The sequence below is a fragment of the Mustela putorius genome, unplaced genomic scaffold (genome assembly GCF_011764305.1).
Source record: "Mustela putorius furo isolate JIRA1106 unplaced genomic scaffold, ASM1176430v1.1 tig00003983_pilon_pilon_pilon, whole genome shotgun sequence".
Taxonomy (NCBI): domain Eukaryota; kingdom Metazoa; phylum Chordata; class Mammalia; order Carnivora; family Mustelidae; genus Mustela; species Mustela putorius.
The window spans coordinates 12,582,500-12,603,900 of record NW_025422123.1 but is presented as its reverse complement, the minus strand read 5'-3'; the positions used below and the strand labels follow the sequence as shown (position 1 = coordinate 12,603,900).

Sequence of the window (21,401 nt, the reverse complement as noted above, 5' to 3'; positions counted from 1 at the left end):
TCAAGCTTTGTATGCACTGAACAGAAATTGCACATAGAAATAAAATTTATGCTAGCTGATCTTACTAATTGTAAGTGAGAATTATTTTAAGGCCAGAGGAAGGTACTCCATACCTCCCTCCCTCGCCACCATTTTTGCTGAACATCACTCATCAACTATTTTGTACCATCTATTAATTGATAAGATTTGTCTTCACTGTACATTTTGCAATTTCTTCTCCCTTTGCCACCTGACATTGAAATTTAAACCTGCTTTCAAAATGCTCTCTGACCTCTTCAGGTAAAACTAGGATCCTATTAATGTTGGTTTCTTGCAAGAACCTATTATCTCTAGAAAATCTGATGGGGGTACTAGCTCTTCGAGTTGGTTCATTAAGGGGAACAGACTTGAGAATCTCTACAGCCGGGAAGCATCTTAGGGACCGTTCAACCTCCCCTACTTAACAAGGATCTTAGGGACCATCCAAACCCCTTGACAGCTGTGATGATTGATAGGCATGGACATAGGAATGTCAGCCGGCAGCAGGACCCAGGATTGGATCGGATGTGAATCTAAATGCTCAGAATGAATGTTGAGGGGACATCGTTCATTCGTGACAGGCAGGGGATATGAAACAAAAACAATAATAAAACGCCTGGAAAAGTGAGAAACTATACAAGAAAATGTATTCATAGCTCCTAGTTGATATCATTCCATTGTCTTCCCGCAGGGCTGCTATTGAGAAGTCTTAGGACAATTTATGTCACTCCCCCCCTCCCCCTCCCTCTCCTTCCCGCCCTCCTCCCCACCCTCCTCCACTTTCATAATGTTTCTTTTAAAGCCCTCAGTTCCTTGGAATTTTGCAGTTGTTAAGATACTTCCCTTGTCACTCAAAGACTTCTTATTGGAAAGGCTCCTATCTCTTTCACAGTAAAGCCAATTTTCAGAGTTCGTTTTAGTTACTAATCTCCTTTCATCCAATTTCTGTTTCCCCCTTTCAGCATTCATGTTAGTTGGATGTTGAACCTTCTGCCAAATGTGACCTCATAGGCACCCAGCGCTGCGGTGTCTGAGCCAGGAAGAACAAGGCTGTACATCCTCAGGCTGTATTTAGGGGAAGCTGGCTCGCACTGGGATGATACTGGAGGTAAGGGGTAGGTTGAGTGGGTTTGAGGCATGAGAGATGTCTGATACACCCACACGTGTATGGATTCGTCATTTTATGCAAGGTCCTCAGTTCTTTTCATCTCTGTCTATCCTTGTGTCAACACCATACTGACCGAATTATCACAACTTTACAATAGTTCTTGATGTCCAGTGGAATAAGTCCTATCATGGTGTCGTGAAGACTGTCTCGGCCCTTTACATTTATTTCTGCATCATTTTGAGTCTGCTTATACAATTCCATAAAAAATAAATAAAACTCATCTGGGATTGCTTGGATGCAATGACCAGTTTGAGGAGAACTGACATCTTACAATGTTGAATCTTTCAACCTAGAAACATGACAGAGCCTTCTACTATTTTGGTCTTTTTTTTTTTTTTAAAGAATTTATTTATTTACTTGAGAGCAGAGAGCATGAGTGGGGGGCAGAGACAGAGGGAGAAGGAGATTCCTCGCTGAGCAGGGGCTGGATCCCAGGACCCCAAGATCATGACCTGAGCCGAAAGCAGGAGCTTAACTGACTGAGCCACCCAGGTACCCCCATTCTGGTCTTTCTTAATTCCGCTCAATGCTATAATTTACCATGCAAAATTCTGCAGATCCTTTGTTGGACTAATCCTGAGATATTTCATGCTGCTTGATACCAGTATAAGTGATACCCGTTTTAAATTTTCATTTTCTGGGGATACATAGAAATACAATTGATTTTTATATATTGATCATATATCCAGCAAATTGGCAAGCTTCTAGTTTGTCTGATTCCTTTGGATTTTCTGTGTGTGAAATCATGTCATCTGTGGATATGACAGTTTTCATTGTTTTTTGAATCTTATCTGATTCCTTTTTCCTGTGTTACCGAGTGGCTAACACCTCCAGGGCAATGTTAAATAAAAAGTGATGACAGTGGACAGCCTTGCCTTTCTCCTGATTATACGAGAAAAATACTGAGCATTTCCCCACTCAGTGTATTAACTGTAGGTTTACTATATTATGTTATGATTCAGTATGATACTGGCTGTAGGCTTATGGCGTATATACCAGCTTGAAGTTCTCTTCCGGATGTGGTGAGTTGGTTTTTTAAAAAAATAATAAATAGGTGTTGAATTTTGGCAAATGCTTTTTCCACATTTATTAACATGCTCTTGTTTTCCCTATTAATATAGAGGATAACACTGATTTTTCAAATATCAAACTAATGGTGCCCTTCTGGAATAAATCCCACTTGTTGATGTTTTGTCCTTCTAAAATACTGGTAAACTCAATTCAGTGTTTTGCTAAATAATTTTTTTCATAGAGATATTATTCTATGGTTTTCTTTAAACATCTTTATCAGATTTTGGTCAGTGTTATACTGGCCTCCTAAACCAGTTTGGACGTATGTTCCTTTCTTCTCTATTTTCCATAAATTTGGGTAAAATAATTTCCTCCTTAAATGTAACTAATCAGTGAAATCAACTGGATTTACGAGTTTTCTCTGTGGGGACATTTTTGATAACAAATTAATTTTTGTGATAGCATAAATAAGGCTATTAAGGTTTTTTATTTGATTTTGTATAAGTTTTGGTTAAGTTGTATTTTTTAAGGAATTTGTTCATTTTACCTTAACTGTCAAACTTATCATAATATTCTCTTGTTATCCTTTTGATAAGTGTAGAATCTGTAAGTGATGGCCCCTCTTTTATTACTCATCTTGTTAATTTGTTCTCCCTCTCCCCCCCCTTAATCTTATTAGGGACTTATCAATTTTATTAAGACTTATAATGCCAAAATTTGATTTTCTTAATTTTTGTCTTTTCTCTTTCATTGATTCTGATTTTATCTTTATTATTTTCTTTTACTTACTTTGGATTATTTTCTTCATCTTACTACCTTTCCAAAGTGGAAGCTTAAACCATTGGTATTGAACATTTCTCTCAAAGACAAGCATTTGAGGTTATAAATTTCCATCCAAATATGGCATCAGCTGCATTCTACAGAATTTGGTAGCCATTTAGAAGTGTATTGTCTCATAGAAAATATTCAAGGCTTCTCTAGATCTTATTGTTATTGAAGCTATTTTAATTCCATTGTGATCAGAAAACATCCTTCCTAAGACTGCAATCCTTGGAGATTATTTACTGAGACTTGTTTTGTTGTCCTGCATACGATCTATCTTGGTGATGACTGTGTGTGCACTTGAGAAGAGTACGTCTCCCGTGGTTGGGGTTGTAATCTCTAAATGTCAAGTAAGTGTATGTGGTTGACATCACACTCAGGTCTTCCACATCCTTACTGATATTTTTCTTGGTCTAGTTGTTATATCTGTTATTTAAGAGAGGAGTGCAGAACTTGTCAATTTTCTTTATGGAGTTTTTCTTGAGTTCCATCACTTTTTGATTCATGAACTTTTAAGCTCTGCTTTTAGGTGTAACACTTAGAGTTGTTGTCTTCTTGATATATTTGTCCTTTTATTATTGTGCAATGTCCTTCACTATCTCTGAAAATTCTTGTCTTGAAGACGACTTCATTCCAGCTGTCTCACAGTTAGTTTGCGTGGTGTATCATTTCCCATCCTTTTACTTTCAGTCTGCCTTTAGATTCAAAGGATAAACTACAAACAGCTGACTCTTGTTTTTTCATCCAATCTGCCCATTTGCCATTTGATCCAAATATTGTCTATTTACATTTAGTTTTTGATATGGTTGATTTTCCATTTTGCTTCCCCCCTTATTCTATATGGGTCTACCATTTTGTTTTTGGGGTGCTACTTTTATCAGTTTTAATATCCATGGTGTAGTCACGTCAAAAACCCACATTTTTAAATTAAAAATTTTAAAATAAAAAACTCACTTTTTTTCTAAAGCCTGTTTTATGAAACAAATGTAACAGTGATAATTAAACCTAAGGAAGACATACTAAAAAAGATTATTGGCCTTTTGATTCTGGACTTTTTGTACAGTAGTTTATAATTCGCTCAATCTCTAATTCAGAAATTAGTCTTAGTTTCCTTTCTTTTCTGAAATCAATTTTATTCATTTTTTTTCCATAGGAAATTATCCACTTCATCTGTATTTTCAAACTTATTTGTCTCAAACAGTATAAGGTAGGCTATTAAGATTTTTAAATGTTCTGCTTCTCCTTTTTTACATCTGTATTTTCCCTCCTTCCACACCTCTATCCATTTTTTTTATTATGTTGGCTTCCAGAATTTACAGATGCCCTTTTATCCATTTCCTCCTTCTGAATCGTGGCCTTTTGAAACCTCACTTTCTTGGTAATTTCTCAATTTCTCAATTACCTTGCCTTAGCACAGGTCTTTTATACTGAATCCAGATTTTCTAGTCCTCAGCAAAAGGGTTGGTTTGAATTCCTTTGCCACCATTTCCTGAAAACACAACTTTCACTATTAAAAAAAAAAAAAATCTTCACAAAATTTTGTGTATCTCCTCAGTGCAAAATTCAAACAAGTTTGAAGTCAGTAGTAATGGGTCTGGGTCTGACCAATAGAAACCATTTTATAAAATGTTTGTATAGTGGGGTTGTCTGAATTTGCTTTGGGTTAATTTCTATTATTCTTTCCACCACCCGGGCCTATGAAAGTGAAGTAAGCAAGGCAGAAGAGCTTGCTGGATTGCGTGCCTGACAATTCAGATCTTCACCACAGGAGGGCAGTCTGAGCTGGACACGACTGTAAACCATCCTTCCAACATGGGTAGCCGAGGAGCTCACCAGATTGTTTACTAATGGTGGAAATCAGGCTTCTGCAGTGGAGGTAGAAGATAAATGGAAAAACAGGTCTGCCTGGCAGTTTCTCTTGAATTTTGGGTAGGACTCTGCCTTTGCTAGATCATGCGGCCAGGAGACATGAGTCACAGGACTGATTGGTTTCAACACCAACCACCAGCTGCACACACACATTCATTAGGATACAGAACTATATACATATACATACATATGAACAGCATGTTTGCGGGGGATTTTTGGCCTTAATATCTATTTTTCTTGAAAAATGTTAACTAAACCATTCAAGTAAAGAAGAAAATGCTGATGAAAAATGAAGATTCAAAGGGTTTGTGCCAAAAATCAAACCAGTCCTCTGAAGCCTAACTCAACAGGACCCAACACGCTCCTTTGGATCTCACATGTTCTCTGAAGCAGTGTGTGTGTGTGTTGTGTTGTGGGAAGGGAGGACTGCAGTGACACCCAAGGACAGGCACCAAGGAAGCAGGAGGTTGGAGAAACTTGAGAAGCAAGTGGCCTAGAAAAGGGCTCTGTATCCAAGGATCTCAGCAGCTAGTCAAACCATGAGTAGACATAATTTGTTACAATGTTTTACCACTTCTGAGATGTTGCAGAGCTCTCTCCGGAATAAAGAATGTACCTTTTCTTTTTGTTTTCTCCCACAGTTTCTAGCAGTGTTCCCTGAGTATGAGCATGGGAAATGCATTTATCACACTGCTCTACTTTCTTGAACCTGTACTCAATTAGTATGGCTATTTACAAAACACAGTTTAAATGCTATAATCCTCCCTTACCTGTTTTTGTAGCCTGCTTTTTCAAACTTCTTCCCTTCTACTGTATACCAATAAATTATAGTTATGGAAGCGCTGCAAAATTTAGCTTGGCTTTCTTTGCAATGATATTCTCATGCTAAATTGCATATTTATCCACTACCTTAAAATTTTGTTAATGTTTTATACTTATATACTGATTTTTTAAAAATTTGTAATGAATGCCTACATGGATTTTTGCAGTATTATTGGGTCATGTCAACATTAGTTACGGTAAATATATTTTGCAGGGTGACAAAAAAATCAATAATATTGCATTCTATATCTAATAATTACACTAAAAGTGGTAGATTTTATTCACATAAAATGTTTTAATCATAAGTAAAATCATTAACTATGAATTCAGACAATATAGTCAAAATAGATTTTACTTCAGCTTAAGGCACTACATACAGATTTCTTTAAAAGCACACTCATGTCATTTTATTTACACACTATTTTAAGTGACAATACTTTCTATCTTTATCCTTCATTTATAACTTTACATATTCACAACGAAGTAAAACCCTCCAAATAAAAGGAATTAAATGCCATCATCCTTAAAGCTTACCAGATACGGACAAGAGAGGGAGACACCCAAGAACAATGCAAAGGCATCTGTAATCTTTTAATGCGTCAAGATTTTATCTTTAAATTCTTGTATGAAGCTTAATGAAACAATATCACAAAACCTATAGTACACAGCATTGAAATAATTTATATTAGAAGTCTATTGTTGTTTACCAAAAGAACTTGCCCATTATAGTAACAGCAGAACTGTCCTTTATAAGTAAATGCACTTACTCTGAATTCACCTACTGAATTAACAAAAACCACTCAATAAGTTTTCCTATTACCTTTGACTGTTGTTGTCATAAACAGGTAAGTGTTTCCTGGAGCCAAATATTTTCCATCACCCAGAAAACATGTCAGGATAATTATTTAGCAAAATATACACCAAAACCTTAAAGTAAAGGCTGGCTTCACTGAAGGATTTTCTCAGTGTACTAGGCAGTCACTGGCTTTAACAGTGATAATTTTTTAAAGATACAAATGAAATAACATAAAGTTCAAAATAATAACATATAAACATCTCTTTGGATTAAATAAATACTGTTTTGTCCCATCAGCATATATACAAAAAAATTTTTACAATTTTAAAGTTAGTATTTTGAGAATAGAATGAAAGACAAGGCAAAAAGGTAAATATCTTGTTCAAAGGATTAAGACATGGACAGGACATCCCTTCCTTCTTCAATCCATATGGATGGATTTCCATCCCAAATCCACTCACAGGCTCAATGCTCGTTATGGATTTCTGAAACCTATAACCACCACTCATACTAAGGCAATGACTGAAACAGCACCACAAGGACCAAGCTCTATTGGACGAGGATAAAATGTCCTGCTACTAGTTCACTTACTTCAAAAAAAAAGTGTCCACTGTGTTAATTGGGACTGTCCTTTGTTTTTGTTTTATTTTTAATGGAAATTGAAAACAATTTTTCTATTATTTTGTTCAGAAAAACTATTAACTTCTAGAATAAATCTTATGTGAGAAAAAGGCAAAATAAAATTTGTCAAAAAGCAAAATTAATCCTCTTGGTTTTATTTATTTACTGTGCTATTCTTAATACAGTCAACTTATGACCAAATAGCATGAACTATTTATGCAGGCTGTAGAAATGCTTCTCAAGAACTCCAGAAACAAGAGGTACCAAATCCTCAGGTCGCAAAATGAGTGGTGACCAAATGGGATGAATTGTATGTCCAATTCCTGGCACCACTGTTCTTTACCATCACAGATGATCACCACTTAGCTGGGTGGCATATTGATCGTAGATAGTATTTCTATCTCTAAAAGAGTTACCTAGCTTATTTTATACTGTCAAAACTGTAAGTACCACACTATCAATTGTTTGCCTCAAGTTCTGATGGGTGGTTCTTGAACCCCATTTTTCCTTTAACAGAGATAATCTCGTCTGCCACAACTCAGTTTCTGAATATTACTTCTGATTATTAGAAAGTATCACCCAGCAAAGTTAGGATGGCAGTTCTTTACAACAAATCCTTAGCTCTGGACATACATGTTAAAAAAAATCAGAGCAGAGTAATTACTTCTGTGAACCAAACACTGGAGAAACAGAGGGGCAGCACTCAGGCTACACAATGTCAACAGTGCTTAGCGTTTGTTTACTCTGCCACTTCACATAGGAACAGTGGGAAAGATCCAAGACACCAAATTCCATTTTGAATTTACTCTACTGCCTAAAAAGTAAGGCATAACGCCCCGAAGATAGATATCAAAATCTCTCTTCCTCATTCCGACCCAACTGAAGCCAGATTTGTATTCAGGTCATACATTTTTTTTTTTTTTTTTTTTTTTTACAGTGCTTGGATACCTCTGGCTACAATAAACAATATGAGAAAGTAAAACATGGTGGCAAAAACTAAGGAACTTTCTTAAGTTATGACTTTAGCTTGTGAGTCATAAGAAAGTAAACAAATATGAAGTGCAAATATACCCTTTGCTGAGAGCCACGTTCCGTGGGAATGTGGAAGTCAGCCCACAGACCAGCTGCTCTGACCGCTTCAGTCAGTCACAGGAAGTCTACACATTCATACATGCAAACACACTTACACACACACGAATAACTTACACAACAGCATTAAGCACAGACAGAGAAAAGTAATTCTTTCCATTTTCTTAATTTCTTATAGCAACAGTCTTTGAAAGATATCTTTCCTGGCTTCAACAGCTTAGGAATCTTAACAAAGACAATGGTAAAGACTCAAGCTTTGTATCACATGGTTTTTGTTGTTTTTCTTATAATAGCTTTTCTTAAAATAATTTCTTCATATGCTAGATCTGTTCTGCCTGCTTAACCAATTTTATTAACCTTCACAGAGGTCTTCCAATGTCATAGGTTTACCTGGATACAAACTCTATTAAAGTTATTAAATATAAAAATATAGAAAACTTTTCCTTCCTGATACACAAAATCCACTAATTGCATAAAGATTTCTGTTATTTCAGTTACAAATATAAAAATTTATTAGAAAAGCATGCCTACTAAATTTTGATAGATTTTTATTTAAAAATGTGTCAAATCTTCATTGCAAAAAAAAAAAAAGGCAGAGGCATTATTTTTCTTACAAAAAGTTTTCTAGTTGGAGAAATAGTTGGTGTTAACTACTGATTTACTAGCAATTTTTGCTATGGTCAGAGTTTTATGTATTAGCTGATGCAGTAAAACAAAGCACAAGGAAAAACAAAAGAATTCTAGCATGCTTGGTCTAAGTTCTTTGTCTCTCAAGGTGTATTTTTCATCGTTAGAATACCATTGTGTCCTCAGTATCGCGACTGATCAAAGACACTCTATAAAATCCAGCACATGCTACTCAATTAAAGGATCGTCATCGTCCTCTTGCAGCTGAAGTCGGGAAAACGGACGGGGTACAGACAGTCTATTCTGCATGATTATAATCAGGCATGTTAGCGTGGTTAGGACCAAAAGCGCACCAATCACAATTCCAATGGCTTCCGGGAGATTAATGCACCACTGGTCAACTAACAAACACTTAGTATGACCAAAGGTTCCGTTATTGGGATGTGGTTTTAATCCCAGGATGTGGCACATCATTGGATAAATATCCACACTGTTAATTGTGCTGTGTTTGTAGCCTTTGTGAAACGCTGGACCATGGGCAGCTAGAAACGGATGCATACTCGACAAAGAATTGTCATAACCATGGTCACCTACTGAAAAAAAGAACAAGATTAGGTTAGTTCCTAAAAGAAAGACTGATCTTTCTATTATAAAACAACTTGCTTCTAGTGTAAATATACTCATTCTTGCCAGTGTAATTCCGATCCATTAAAACTGATTAGCTGGACCTGACAGGGGCCAGAAGAAAATTATCTGTTTTTTTCCAGCTCAGCCATGTGTCCCCTGTTTCACACATACACTTTTTTCCCAAGTGGTCATGACCCGAGGCTTTAAAACTATTTCTCCACCTGATGCACCTGTCTTTCAGCACCAGCCCCACTCATCTAAACCGCCAACTTCCAGCACTGTGCGCGTGCAGAGAGCGCTAGTGCCTAGACGAGAGTGGCTGGGTCCTGAACAACTGGGGAGAGCAGAAGTGAGTAAAACCAGTGAATGAGGAAGAAGTGCATCTGCAGCCTTACCTACATCAACTGCTCCTGTGATAAGAAAGAGGATTACATAACATACTCCTGGTTTACTGACAGTGAATGCCTCACTCTGCCTCGACCTCTGGAGGGCCCAGTGAGAATGTTAAAGAAGGGGTTCCTGCAGTCAACATGAAGTCTAACCAGTTCACCAACCTCTAACTCCAAATCAAACTCACAGAAAAACACGACAGTCCCGGACAGAACCCCAATACCAAATCCTCAGTTTTTAGCTTTATTTTGGCAAATATTCCCTTTTCCTGTACGCCTGTTGCGCTGATAAGCTCCATACAAAGTACAAGTGATGGGGTGGTGAGTCTATTAGTTTGTGTTACTGAATCCCTTAATCTCATGTCTGAAATATTTCTTAACAGAAATAATGAATGGGATCAACATAATAACAGAATATAACACTTTATTATATAGACTTTAGGATTTCCATAATAATTTCAATAATATAAAAACATACATGTATATGGGATAGAAAAGAGTTTGGAAGGGGAAACTCTGCACTTCTGTATTAATAGATTTTTCTCTCTTTTCTAAATTTTCTGTCTTTTCTCAGTTTTCAACAGTTAGTAAATAAGCAAAAATAACATATAAATTCCATTAACCTTTAGTCTTATCCTTGTCTGAAGCTTCTGATTGGCTATAGATCAGGGATCTGCACACTATAGCCCCTGATCAAATTCAGCTCTCTACCTGTTTTTGTAAACAAAGTTTCATTTCAACACCCAGCATGCATTAGTTTACATAATGTCCACTGCTGCTTTTCCACTACAAAGGAAGAATTGAGTGAGTGAGAAACCAGAGGGCCTATAAAGCCTAACACATTCACTATCTGGCCTTTTACAGAAAAAGTACTCTGACTCCAGTTACAGACTACAAAATCAGGGGTTTTGTTTTGTTTTGTCTTGTTTTTTAAAGTACTCATACTGAATTTAACATAGGGATCAATCAAGTTCGGTGCAGGGAAGACCTGTAACTCTCCCCTCTGTAACTCCTCAAGCTTTAGGAGAGTTTCTGATACACCTGCTTTGTTTACTGGGTAAATTTCGGTTTGTTTACCTTTTGGTTTTTGCCTAGTGTTCCAAACAGCTATAGCGCTCAGGTAAATGATTTCATCACTGGGGAAAGACTTTGAGTTATTAGGACAATTTTTTTAAACACACACATACAATTTAAAAAAGCATTTGAACTATCAAATCTCTCCCCTTTTACTTTGTTTCTTTACTTTTTTCTCATTCTCAACAAGAACCAACCTTGAAAAGTTACTGACAGTAACTGTGGTGTGGGTAAGACAGTCAACTACACCTTTGCCCTTAATGCCACCTACCTTCCTCATCTAAGGGTAAAACTGTGGTTATAAATTGCTTTTGAATGAAAACCTGAGAATTATCCAATCAAAAAGTGAACTGATTACACAGTGTTAGTATCTCTAAATCAAAGTACGCTGTTAACAGAACAATGTCACAATGTGTGATTTATCCCCAGAATACAATAGAAATATCCTAAATACTTACATTTTGGTAATGATTTATTTAACACAATTGTCCAGCCTTCATCAGCAACCAAAATAATAGGCTGAATTCGATCATTATGTTGGTAATGAAATCTGGCAGGAATGTCTTCTTTGAGATAAACATTCATGTGAGGGTTACAGACTTTCAGTTTGTTATAAACCTCTGTTGTATCTGGAAGAAAAAGGAAGCAGTAAAGGAAGAAAGTTATGATTGCCTGATAAGGAAAAAAAAAAAAAAACTTCTAACTAGAATAACTGGAAATAAATCCTGAACAATGCCATCTATTAAATAACGTAATTCTTCAAAAAAGAGAGCAATAATTATGTGATATTGTTGGACGGACAGACAGACACACACACACACACACACACACACACACACACACACCCCTAGCTTTCCAAGCATTCACGTATCACTTTTTTCATTTTGTGATTCTCTCTGGTGGATTTTTATACAAAAGGGAACATTTTCATGTATAGCTTTCTATGTAAATATAAATTATGTATTGCTGCTAATTACTAATTCTAAGATCAATAGATAAACAATACATCTCAAACAAAAATCCAAAATTTTTTTAAGGATAAAAATTTCCTTTTTCAATTAGTGTGAATACTTAAAAAATATATCAAAAGCAAGGAAGCAATCTCTCCAAAAATGAGTCTTAGGCTAACTGCTTAAAGACTTGTTAATTAAGGGGGTAAACATATAATCTCATTCCCAGTAGGAATATATGGTACTGCACTACAAAAGCCAGAACTGTATTCTTTTGCAAAACCATCTCTCTTAACTCAATTGCTCCCTTTGAATATCCCTCAGCTACAAGGTTACTTACTTATTTTGGGAAGGACAGCAGCAACTGGAGTCAGATCTACAAGAGTGTAGCTTGAGCGATCAATGCAGAGATCCAGGTTTATCAGTTTGTCCTTAGAGCACTGAGTCATCCCATGATCACTGGTAATGATCACATTGAGATTTTCCCACAATCCTAGCACCTTGAGTCTGTGGACTAGCTCACCAATAAGGTCATCTACTTCCTTCAACACTCTGTACATGTTTTCTTTATCTTCAGGTCCATATTTGTGGCCACTTGCATCTGGTTCTTCCCAGTAGAGTGTTGCAAAAGTAACTGGTGGGTTCGAATTCATCAGCCACATGGTAATATTATTTAGTCTTTCCTCAAATGACACTGAAGAGCTATAATTCATAAAATAGGAAGGTGTGGTATTGTGAATGGGTACATCAGTACCAGGCCACATAGCGGCGGCACTTGATCTGTTTTCCTGAAGCTGATTGGTCACCCAAATAGGTACCGCCTCATTCCACCAAAAAGGATCCTTGTCATCAAAGTCAGAAAAATGTTTCTTTGTGATTACATCATACATGGAATTAGCCACGATGCCATGACTTTCTTCATACAAGCCCGTCACAATGCTGTAGTGGTTAGGAAATGTTTTTGTGATAAAAACATTTTTAACATGCTCTACCAGGACTCCTTCTTTGATAAAATTCTGGAGATGAGGAAATTCATAGTTCTGTAGATAGTCAGCTCTGAAACCATCAAAGGACACCAGCAGCAGCTTGGATGGCAGGCTATGGGAAGAGTTACCTCCACAACAAGTTATAAGTCCAGAAAATAAAAGTATTACTAATAACTTCATAATGAACGTGTTGAAGGAGAGCAATCAGGGTTCCTAAAACATAAAAACACAGTTCATAAGTGGTAGTGCTGTTGCTCAGAAGTTTAGCCATCAGGAGAAGAGAAGCAAAAATTTATCAAATTTTTGTATACCAGCTTTATATGATCTTAAAATCAGGTAACGTCATTTACTAAAAGATAATGTCATTTACTGAAAGATAACTGAATAAAGCCAAAATTGGAAAAAAACAAAAATTGCCTTTCCCTGTCCAATTTCCTATATACATGTCCTGCCCCATTCTTAATGAAGGGGGTATGGACCACTCTTATACTCCACAGAAAAACTCCTGTTTGGTTGCCTTGCTTTTCTGTAGTAGCAGAAATGATTCTAAAGACTTAATAAGAACAGGGGCGCCTGACTGGCTCTGTCAGTGCAGCAAGCAACTCTTGATCTCAGGGTGCAAGTTTGTGCCCATGTTGAATGTACAGATTACTTAAAATCTTTAGGGACGCCTGGGTGGCTCAGTGAGCTAAAGCCTCTGCCTTCGGCTCAGGTCATGATCCCAGGGTCCTGGGATCAAGCCCCGCATCCGGCTCCCTACTTAGCAGGGAGCCTGCTTCCCTTCCTCTCTTTCTGACTGCCCCTCTGTCCACTTGTGATCTCTATCAAATAAATAAATTTTAAAAAAAATAAAAACTTTAAAAAAACCTTAATAACAGATGAAGGAAAAAAAAAAAAAAGATCCTTTTGCACAAAACAGAAATAATACCAGCCTTCAGAGGCTCCAGGGAGTGCGATTATTTTTCTAGTTTAATGACTGGTAACCTATGTTCTTTTTACACCACAGAAATAGGTGGTGGAAATTCTACCATGCTGACTTACCACCAGCTCCTGTTGAAGATATGGCATGGAAAAGGGGGGTAAGAAATAAATATTACTTGAGAAAAAGATCCCACCTCAATCTATACATGCCCAGTATTTACAGGAGGTTGACAGACAAAGCCCACAGGGGCTTGGCTGCCACAGTGACTTCTGAAAAAAATCCAACAGCTGTTGAGAACTTCACCATATTCCTTAAACTTCCTCTTTACTATCAAGGACATAATTATTCTACCTAATACCCCAGGCTCAGAGCTCGCTCTGATTTTTTTTTTCTTTTTTCTTTCTGGACAATCCACTGATTATTAAACAAACAAACAAGCAAACAAAAACCCCCAGCTTTCCCATAATAAATCTCCCTGCCTTTAGTCTCTATCATCTTTGGTCCTTCAGAAAACAGGATAGGTGATTTAAGTAGGATGACCCACTTCAGCTGGACAGGATGTATCTTCCACTGTAATAGACAAGAAGATTTACCTACCTAAAGCTAGGTAAGCTAACAGGTCTGAGGGTTGGAGATGAAGGGAGCTGCATTCTCTGTGCTGCAAAAGGTAGAGGCAATTACTGAGAGGGAGTAGGGTGGCAAAAGGTTCTCGGATTTGAGAAACAGAGAACGTATGAAATGGCCAACATGGAGAAGGGGAGAGAGTGCAGGGTAAGAGCAGGATGGGGGGGTCAAAGTGGACAGCAGGTGTCATGAACTCCTAGTGACACCGCTGACTGCTTTTCTCTAGCAATTCAGAGACCCTGGCATGGGCCTGAACAAAACCTGCACTGGAGACTCTGTGAGAAACTGAAGTACAGCGAAGGAAGCAGACGATCCTGACTAGGGAGTGACTAAAATCTGAACTACGGCGTCTAAGTTCAAACGGCTACAGATAATGAAGTAGAGAGTTTTCTGGACTAGAGCTTCTCGGGGGAAGCTGCAAGGATGTGAGGCTGTAGTGGGAGTGAGGTGAGTGAATTATTCCAGAGGAAGAGCCAAGGTATGGCCGTGGGGGGTGTGAACCTCGAGGTCCAGGCAGAAGTGGCCACAAGCTAACTGACATGATGATTAAGTGCATGAGCCACTTATCGTCTGTTCTTTCTCCCAACTCAACCACAATTACTTAAAGGCGGAGACTTTCTTTCCTTCAAACATGCCAGCTAGACGATCTGTGTGTGCGTAGTCATTCACACATCAGTTGACTGAAGCTGCGGCCGTCTTAGAACCAGGAACTTGAAATTGGGAAGACCAAAGGCACAGAAATTTGTTTGTGAGGGTCTGTAGGTCTCAAGAGCCGGCCACTTTAACCCAACTTGAGCTGCCTTCTGAGTGTGGTACATGCGTCACATGCTGCCGATGCCACCCATGAAACCCCAAACAGGACGTTATGACAAACCGAATCTGCTCTCCAAAGAGAAGAGTAACCAGGCTGTTCGGTATTGAGACACACCATCCAGACACAGTCTCCGGAACCGAGACAGAGAGCGGCCCTTCTCACTCCGTGTTCGGTGCCCCGACCTCGTCTTCAGGCACTATTCACCTCCTGCCTCAGTGGGTTGGTGCGAGTTCAGCCACACTCGGGGTCCAGCAACCAGAGAGCTTGTGCGGAGGCCACGCAGGTCTCTGGGGGAACGTGGAGGGAGCAGACCCCCTGCTTTGTCACTGGGTACAGCTACCTTCCCAGACACAAGTACTGGTCTCCAGTACGAGCCCACTGAAACAGCTTGTCGGCCCTGCAGCTTAAAGGTACTCCCCCCGCACTTCGTACAAAGTGTCTTAGGTACTGCCCTGGTCCCTCAGTAACTGGGGCACCTTCCCCACCAATTCCACCGCACAAACTATCCCGCGGGCAAGACAAGCCTGAGGTAGGTCAAAGTGAACGCATTCTCCGCAGCTCCAGACTTCTTTCTTTCGTTCCCCAGCCTTTAAGACGGCTTCCCCCGTTGTCTCACACCAGAGCTGCCCTGAGGAAGCCCCTCACCACCAGCCTCATCGCTTCTATTTGCAAATCACATCCTGCAGCACAGCAGACAGAAAAATCACCGAGGGGAGCCTGTTGTAATGTAAGTGTGGTGGCCCAGTTCTCACACCCAGGAAATTCTGACTCCAGAATAGAGTAGAAGCAGAGCAGAGTAGAAGCCAGGAACCTGCATTTTGAGCAGCTCCCCATTGTTTCCATCTCTACCGTGGCCAGACTTCTAAAAGCCCTTAATTCCTCTTGTCTCTTAACTGACCTTCCCACCTTACCCACCCTCCCCTTTCTTGCCCAATATCTCCTCCCAACTTACTCTTCCCCATGTAGCTCTGTTCATAACACTCCTCTAAAAAAAGTTCCAAGAGTCCCCTGCCTATACAAACACTTTGGCCTGGCAGTCAAGCCCCTGCAGTATCCAGGCCCAGCCCACATACGCATTACTAAAACAGTTACAGAAAATCCTTGCTAACCTTGCTTTCCTTTTACCATATTTCTCCAACACCATCTGCCTCAAATGTATCACAAAGACATGTAAAAGGCAATAGGCCTTTATCTGGATGACCTATACGTGACCTCTAAGAGCTCTTCAGTAATAGTATGTGCTTCCAAACACCCTGAAGTTACCTCCTGTGCATGAAGTCTGGCTCAAACATTCTCTTACGTTATTTTTTTTAGTATCATTCAATACATAGCTAATAGAACTTAAGATTATACTACAAAAATGTATGTATGTGCCATGTATCAGGGGACGAGGGCTTTACACTTTTCAAATCTGTCATACTCACAATAGGGGCATAAATAATCAGAGTACTGAATCGGGCTGTCATCCCGAAAGAACAAAGACAAGGGTGAATGAACTCTGTTCTAGAACACCATAACTTCTTTGTAACGCTGTGCTTGAGAGCCATACACCAAAAAGTCTTGTTTCTAACACTAAGCCCTTTGAGGAATTACTACAAATGGAATATCATATATATCCAAACCTTTTTCAATACAGTTATCTCTAAGAACAGCAGAGTGCCAAGCCAATTCAACAAATGGTGCCTGGACAGCCGGATATCCACACGCCAGAGAATGAATTTGGACCCCTCATCTCACACCATACACCAAAATTAATTACAAATGGCTCATGAACCAAAATTTAGAGCTAAAACTATAAAACTCTTAGAAGAAAATATAGGAGTAAATCTTCATGACCCTGAGTTAGGCAAAGCCTTCTTTGGTGCCTAGGTACAGCACCAAAAAGAAATAAACAAACAAACAAACAAATAAATAAATAAAATTGGACTTCATTGAGACTAAAAACGTTGGTGCTTTAAAGGATACCATGAAGAATGAGAAAAGACAACCCACAGAACAGGAGAAAATATTTTAAAATCGTCTGATGAGTTATTTATAATTAGTATAAAAATGTAACAACTTAAAAAGTCAAACAATTCAATTAAAAAAATGAGCAAAGGATCCAAAAAGACATTTCTCCAAAAATATAAAGGGGCAAATGAGGCCACAAAAAGATGTTCAACACCATCAGGGAAATGTAAATGAAAATCACAATGAAATAACACATCAGACCCAGCAGGATGGAGAGAATCAAAAAGACCAATAATAAGAGTTAGCAAGGATATAAAGAAATTGAAACATTTATACCAGTGCTGGTGAGAATGTAAAATGGGAGAGCCACCTAGAAAACATTCTGGCAGTTCTTTAAAAAGTTTAAACAGAGTCACCATAATACCTAGAAATTCAACTACTAGGTATATGTCCAAAAGAAATTAAAACAGATGCTCACATTAAATAAAACTTGTACACAAATGTTCACAGCAGCATTTTATAAGGGCCCAGAAGTGGAAACAACTCAAACGCCCACCAGGTGATGAAAAATGGACAAATAAAATGTGATCTACCCAAAGCATGGAGTATTATTTGACAATAAAAAGGAATAAAGTCCTAACAGACACTATAAGTGCACTTGATCTTAGCCAAAAGGCCGAGAAGCGATACAGACACTGTAAGTGGATAAACCCTGATGCATTACACTAAGTGAAAGAAGGCAATCAATCACTAAAGATCTCTTTTTCTATAACTCTTTAGATTAAATGCCCAAGACAGGCAAATTTATTAGAGATGGAAGTACATTGGTAGTGTTTGGCGCAAAGGGCTGGAGGGAAATGGGGAGTAAGTTCCAATGGTCTGAGGTTTGTTTCTGGGGCGATGAAAATGTTCCCATATTGACTGTGGGGATGGTTCTATGACTCCCTAATGTTCACTTAGGTGAGTGAACTGGACAGAGTGTGAATTATATCTCAATAAAGTTATTATATTAAAAACAAAAAGAGGGAATGAAATTGTAATCTTAAAAGCATCTGAAATGCCCTGCCATAAAACAGGAAACATCTCTGACGTCTCAATTTATGCCCCAAATTATGTAACATTTGTATTCCATAATAGACTTGGGTGTTTTAACATGAAAATGTTTTATAACACCTTCCAAATGCAAAAACAATAACAAAACAAAAACCTGTGCCTGACCCTCTCTCAAAATACGTATAAATCAAAATCTTTCTTCCCTAAATCTTGAATGAAAATTATGTTCAAATATATGTGCTATTTATCCTGTGGTTCAGGAATGCATTAGCACACTGTTAGGATCCTTGTCTCTAGACTTCAAGGCACAGACAGAACGGAAAGATTATAGGCTCTGAAATCAGAATGATCCCAGAACTTAAGCTCACATTTAGTCACTGGGCAATTAATTTTGAGCAGATCTAATTTCCCCCAGAGTTAGCTTTAGTGTTTGTGACATGATACACACACACACATCTATATATAGTGTTACAGAACAGGCTGTCAAATTTAGTTTCTTTTTATCAATGCTAGTTACAAAGCTGTTATGTTAGGAAAAAGTCTGTATTATAACAGGCAGAATACTATTATTGTGCAACCCTAAAATAATTAGAAAAAATTTAGGTCAACCCCTTCTTTTTACATATGATAGGGCTGAAGTCCAGTGATAGGCCAAGCTCAGAAAGCAATATGCACTTACTAATTCATGCTCCTCACAAGTTTACAAGTCTAGTAACAGCAAGTTAACAAGACTAGTAACAACTCCAAATGATTACCAAAACTTTTCCTGCCAGAACATGTTTATTAGCAGCACATGTATCTATGTCTACCGCATTCTGTTTCATTCAAACAGGGGGTGTTAACTGATAAACAAAATACCAGCGAAAAGTTCTCAAGTAGTTTTCAAGGAATGAAAATCACTAATTGTTATATTACTCAACTTTGAGAAAAATTCTATAATGTTTCAAACAAACAAAAATAGTGGAGGGAAGAAAAAAAAAAGCAGACTATCCTATTCTCAGTCCTAAAAACACTGGGATTCTAAATAATTTTCCCATTTTCAAGTTTTCAAAATTTTCTAGTATCTTAAAAACAGCTACACCATCTTACTTTCTACATAGTAAAATAACTCCAATTATCCCAACAGCAACCAAAAGAAGTAGGTAGTAATCTTCAATTCAGGGGACAAAACCTGCTCTACCTCCTCTGGGATGACTTTTTTTACCTGGATGGAATGCATCTCAGGCAGTTCCCAGTGGCATTCTTAGTCCCAGTGAAGTTGAGAGAGGCCAGCAATTACAGGAAATGGTGAAAGACATTTGTCACCGTTAGCTTGCCATCTACTTTGTAATAATACAAAAGCCCTCATCTAAAGACTTCACAAATATTTATAATGAAACTTTTACACAGCTTTAAAATAAAATAGCATTGCCTGTGGACATGGGAAATTTCGGTGGCTTCCTGTAGATCATTATTTTCTTTCACCAAAGGGGGAAAAAACTACTCTTTAGAAGACTTTCTCAGTCGTAAAAATGTTGGGATTCTAAATAATTCTCCCATTTGCAAGTGCACACAAAATTTTCTAGTATCTTGAAAACAGCTACACCATCTTACTTTCTACATAGTAAAATAACCCCTCACGTACTTCTTGCATTTTCATCAATATTTCTCCCAAATTATATTTCGTAGCTAATCTAAAATACATAAACTATTTCCTCTTTGCTTTCAAATGACCTTAATTTCCTTAAAATAGCCTGGGAACAACCTCTGGGGGGAAAAAAAGGAAGAAAAGAAAACCATGACATTAAAAGGAGCAGCGGACTGCCTAGAACACGGAGTAAGTTCTCAGGCTTAGGTCCAGCAGATCACCTGGTGGTCAGGCAGGTGAGTCGGACCCAGTGTAAACCTGAATCTGCCTGTCACCAGCCATACAATGTGGAACGTAACTCTTCACTCCTCCGAGCCTGAATTTCCCCATCTGTATAATGGGACGCTACGATCTCACACGGTTGCTATACCGAGAAAAGGAAGCATTGTTTGTCGAGGGCTTAACACGGTGTCCGGCCTATAAAAAGCACTTAAATGTGATCTTTGCTGTTTGGTCTTCTAGGAAATTAGTTCTTAAATTTGATTATGTAATTGCCACGAGCTCCGATCTAATACTCAGACGCAAACGCCCACCCCGCCTCCCCTCGCTGTCACCCCTGCCCACCTTCGCCCCTCCGCCGCTGTCAGCCCACGCCCTCCGCACCCTTCACAGCACGCCCCGCCCCCAACCCCGCCGCGTCCCAAACCACCTGCCAACTGCTCTTTCCGCCCCCCACACCGCCCTCCTCCTCGCCCAGCCCAGCCCTCTCCCGGCGCCTGCGGGTCCCCGCGCGGACGACCCGCCACCGCCCCGGGGGCCGGGGAAGGGTGGGGGGTGTTTCTCACCACCTCCAGTGCCAAAGCCCCAGGCGACCCAGGAGGGGGTGGCATCTCCCTCCGGAAGGCCGGCCGCGCGAGGCTCGCACTCACCCGCTGCAGCCGGCGCGCGGAACTCAGCACTGGCGGAACCCCGCGCTCGTGGGCCCTGGGGACGAGGCCGACCCGATCTCTGCGCCAGGCAGAGATCTTCCTGAGGCGCCTGCGCAATAGCGGGCGCCCCCGCCGCGGGTAACAGCCTCAACCTCCCCAAGAACCGCTTTGTTGCGAGCACTCTGGAGTGTGCGCAGCCGCCCGACGCGCGACTGCGGAACCTGCTGCCAGCCCGCAGGGACCCCCGCGGGCGGCGCAGGCTGAGACGCGTCCTCGGATTGGCTGGCGGAGCCGCGTCAAATGTAATCCCCTTTGCGATTGGTTAGAGTCGGGTACCACCTGGAGACAGCGGCTTTGGTGGGGTCGCATTGGACCTCGAGAAGGTCGGTTCCTATCTTCCACCCCGCCCCTTTTCTATTATCCTAGTGCTGGACGCCCTTCAGGAAACCTGAAACCCAGCGTGTCCGGGAAAGACACCTAACTGTTGCCAAGCCCAGTTCATTCCTAGTTAAGAGGCACCTGGCAACTTTGGTGTCCTCAGGAAAAGCGACTTTGGCTGCACCAAGGGCCCAGCACAAATCTAGAGCAACTTCAGACAGTTCCAGGGACTTGAAATAAACGCGGTGTGATTCTACCCAAAGTACCTGTTTTGCTGGAAGATTGCGCGCCTTTA

The 21,401-nt window shown here is 39.5% G+C and overlaps 1 protein-coding gene across 2 annotated transcripts; it reads right to left on the bottom strand.

The window, feature by feature from the left end:
- Positions 1-5,985: 5,985 nt before the first annotated feature.
- On the bottom strand, positions 5,986-20,990 carry ENPP4 (ectonucleotide pyrophosphatase/phosphodiesterase 4). 2 transcript variants are annotated; one of them, XM_004739772.3, is made up of 4 exons: positions 20,645-20,990; positions 12,224-13,082; positions 11,392-11,562; positions 5,986-9,436 (listed from the first exon to the last, which is right to left on the bottom strand). In XM_004739772.3, the coding sequence occupies exons 2-4, from the start codon at positions 13,047-13,049 to the stop codon at positions 9,072-9,074; spliced, it is 1,362 nt and encodes a 453-aa protein (XP_004739829.1). In that variant the 5' UTR covers positions 13,050-13,082; positions 20,645-20,990; the 3' UTR covers positions 5,986-9,071. The 2 variants fall into 2 exon arrangements, with proteins under 2 accessions (XP_004739829.1, XP_004739828.1); XM_004739771.3 differs by having other exon boundaries at positions 20,729-20,989.
- Between the last annotated feature and the right edge of the window lie 411 nt (positions 20,991-21,401).

Coding starts and splice junctions, on each gene's coding strand:
- ENPP4 (XM_004739772.3), bottom strand. CDS start 13,049: ATGAAGTTATTAGTAATACTTTTATTTTCTGGACTTATAACTTGTTGT. Junction 11,563..12,223: donor TGCTGTCCTTCCCAAAATAA/GTAAGTAACCTT, acceptor TTTTTCTTCCAG/ATACAACAGAGGTTTATAAC. Junction 9,437..11,391: donor AAATAAATCATTACCAAAAT/GTAAGTATTTAG, acceptor TCTTTTTTTCAG/TAGGTGACCATGGTTATGAC.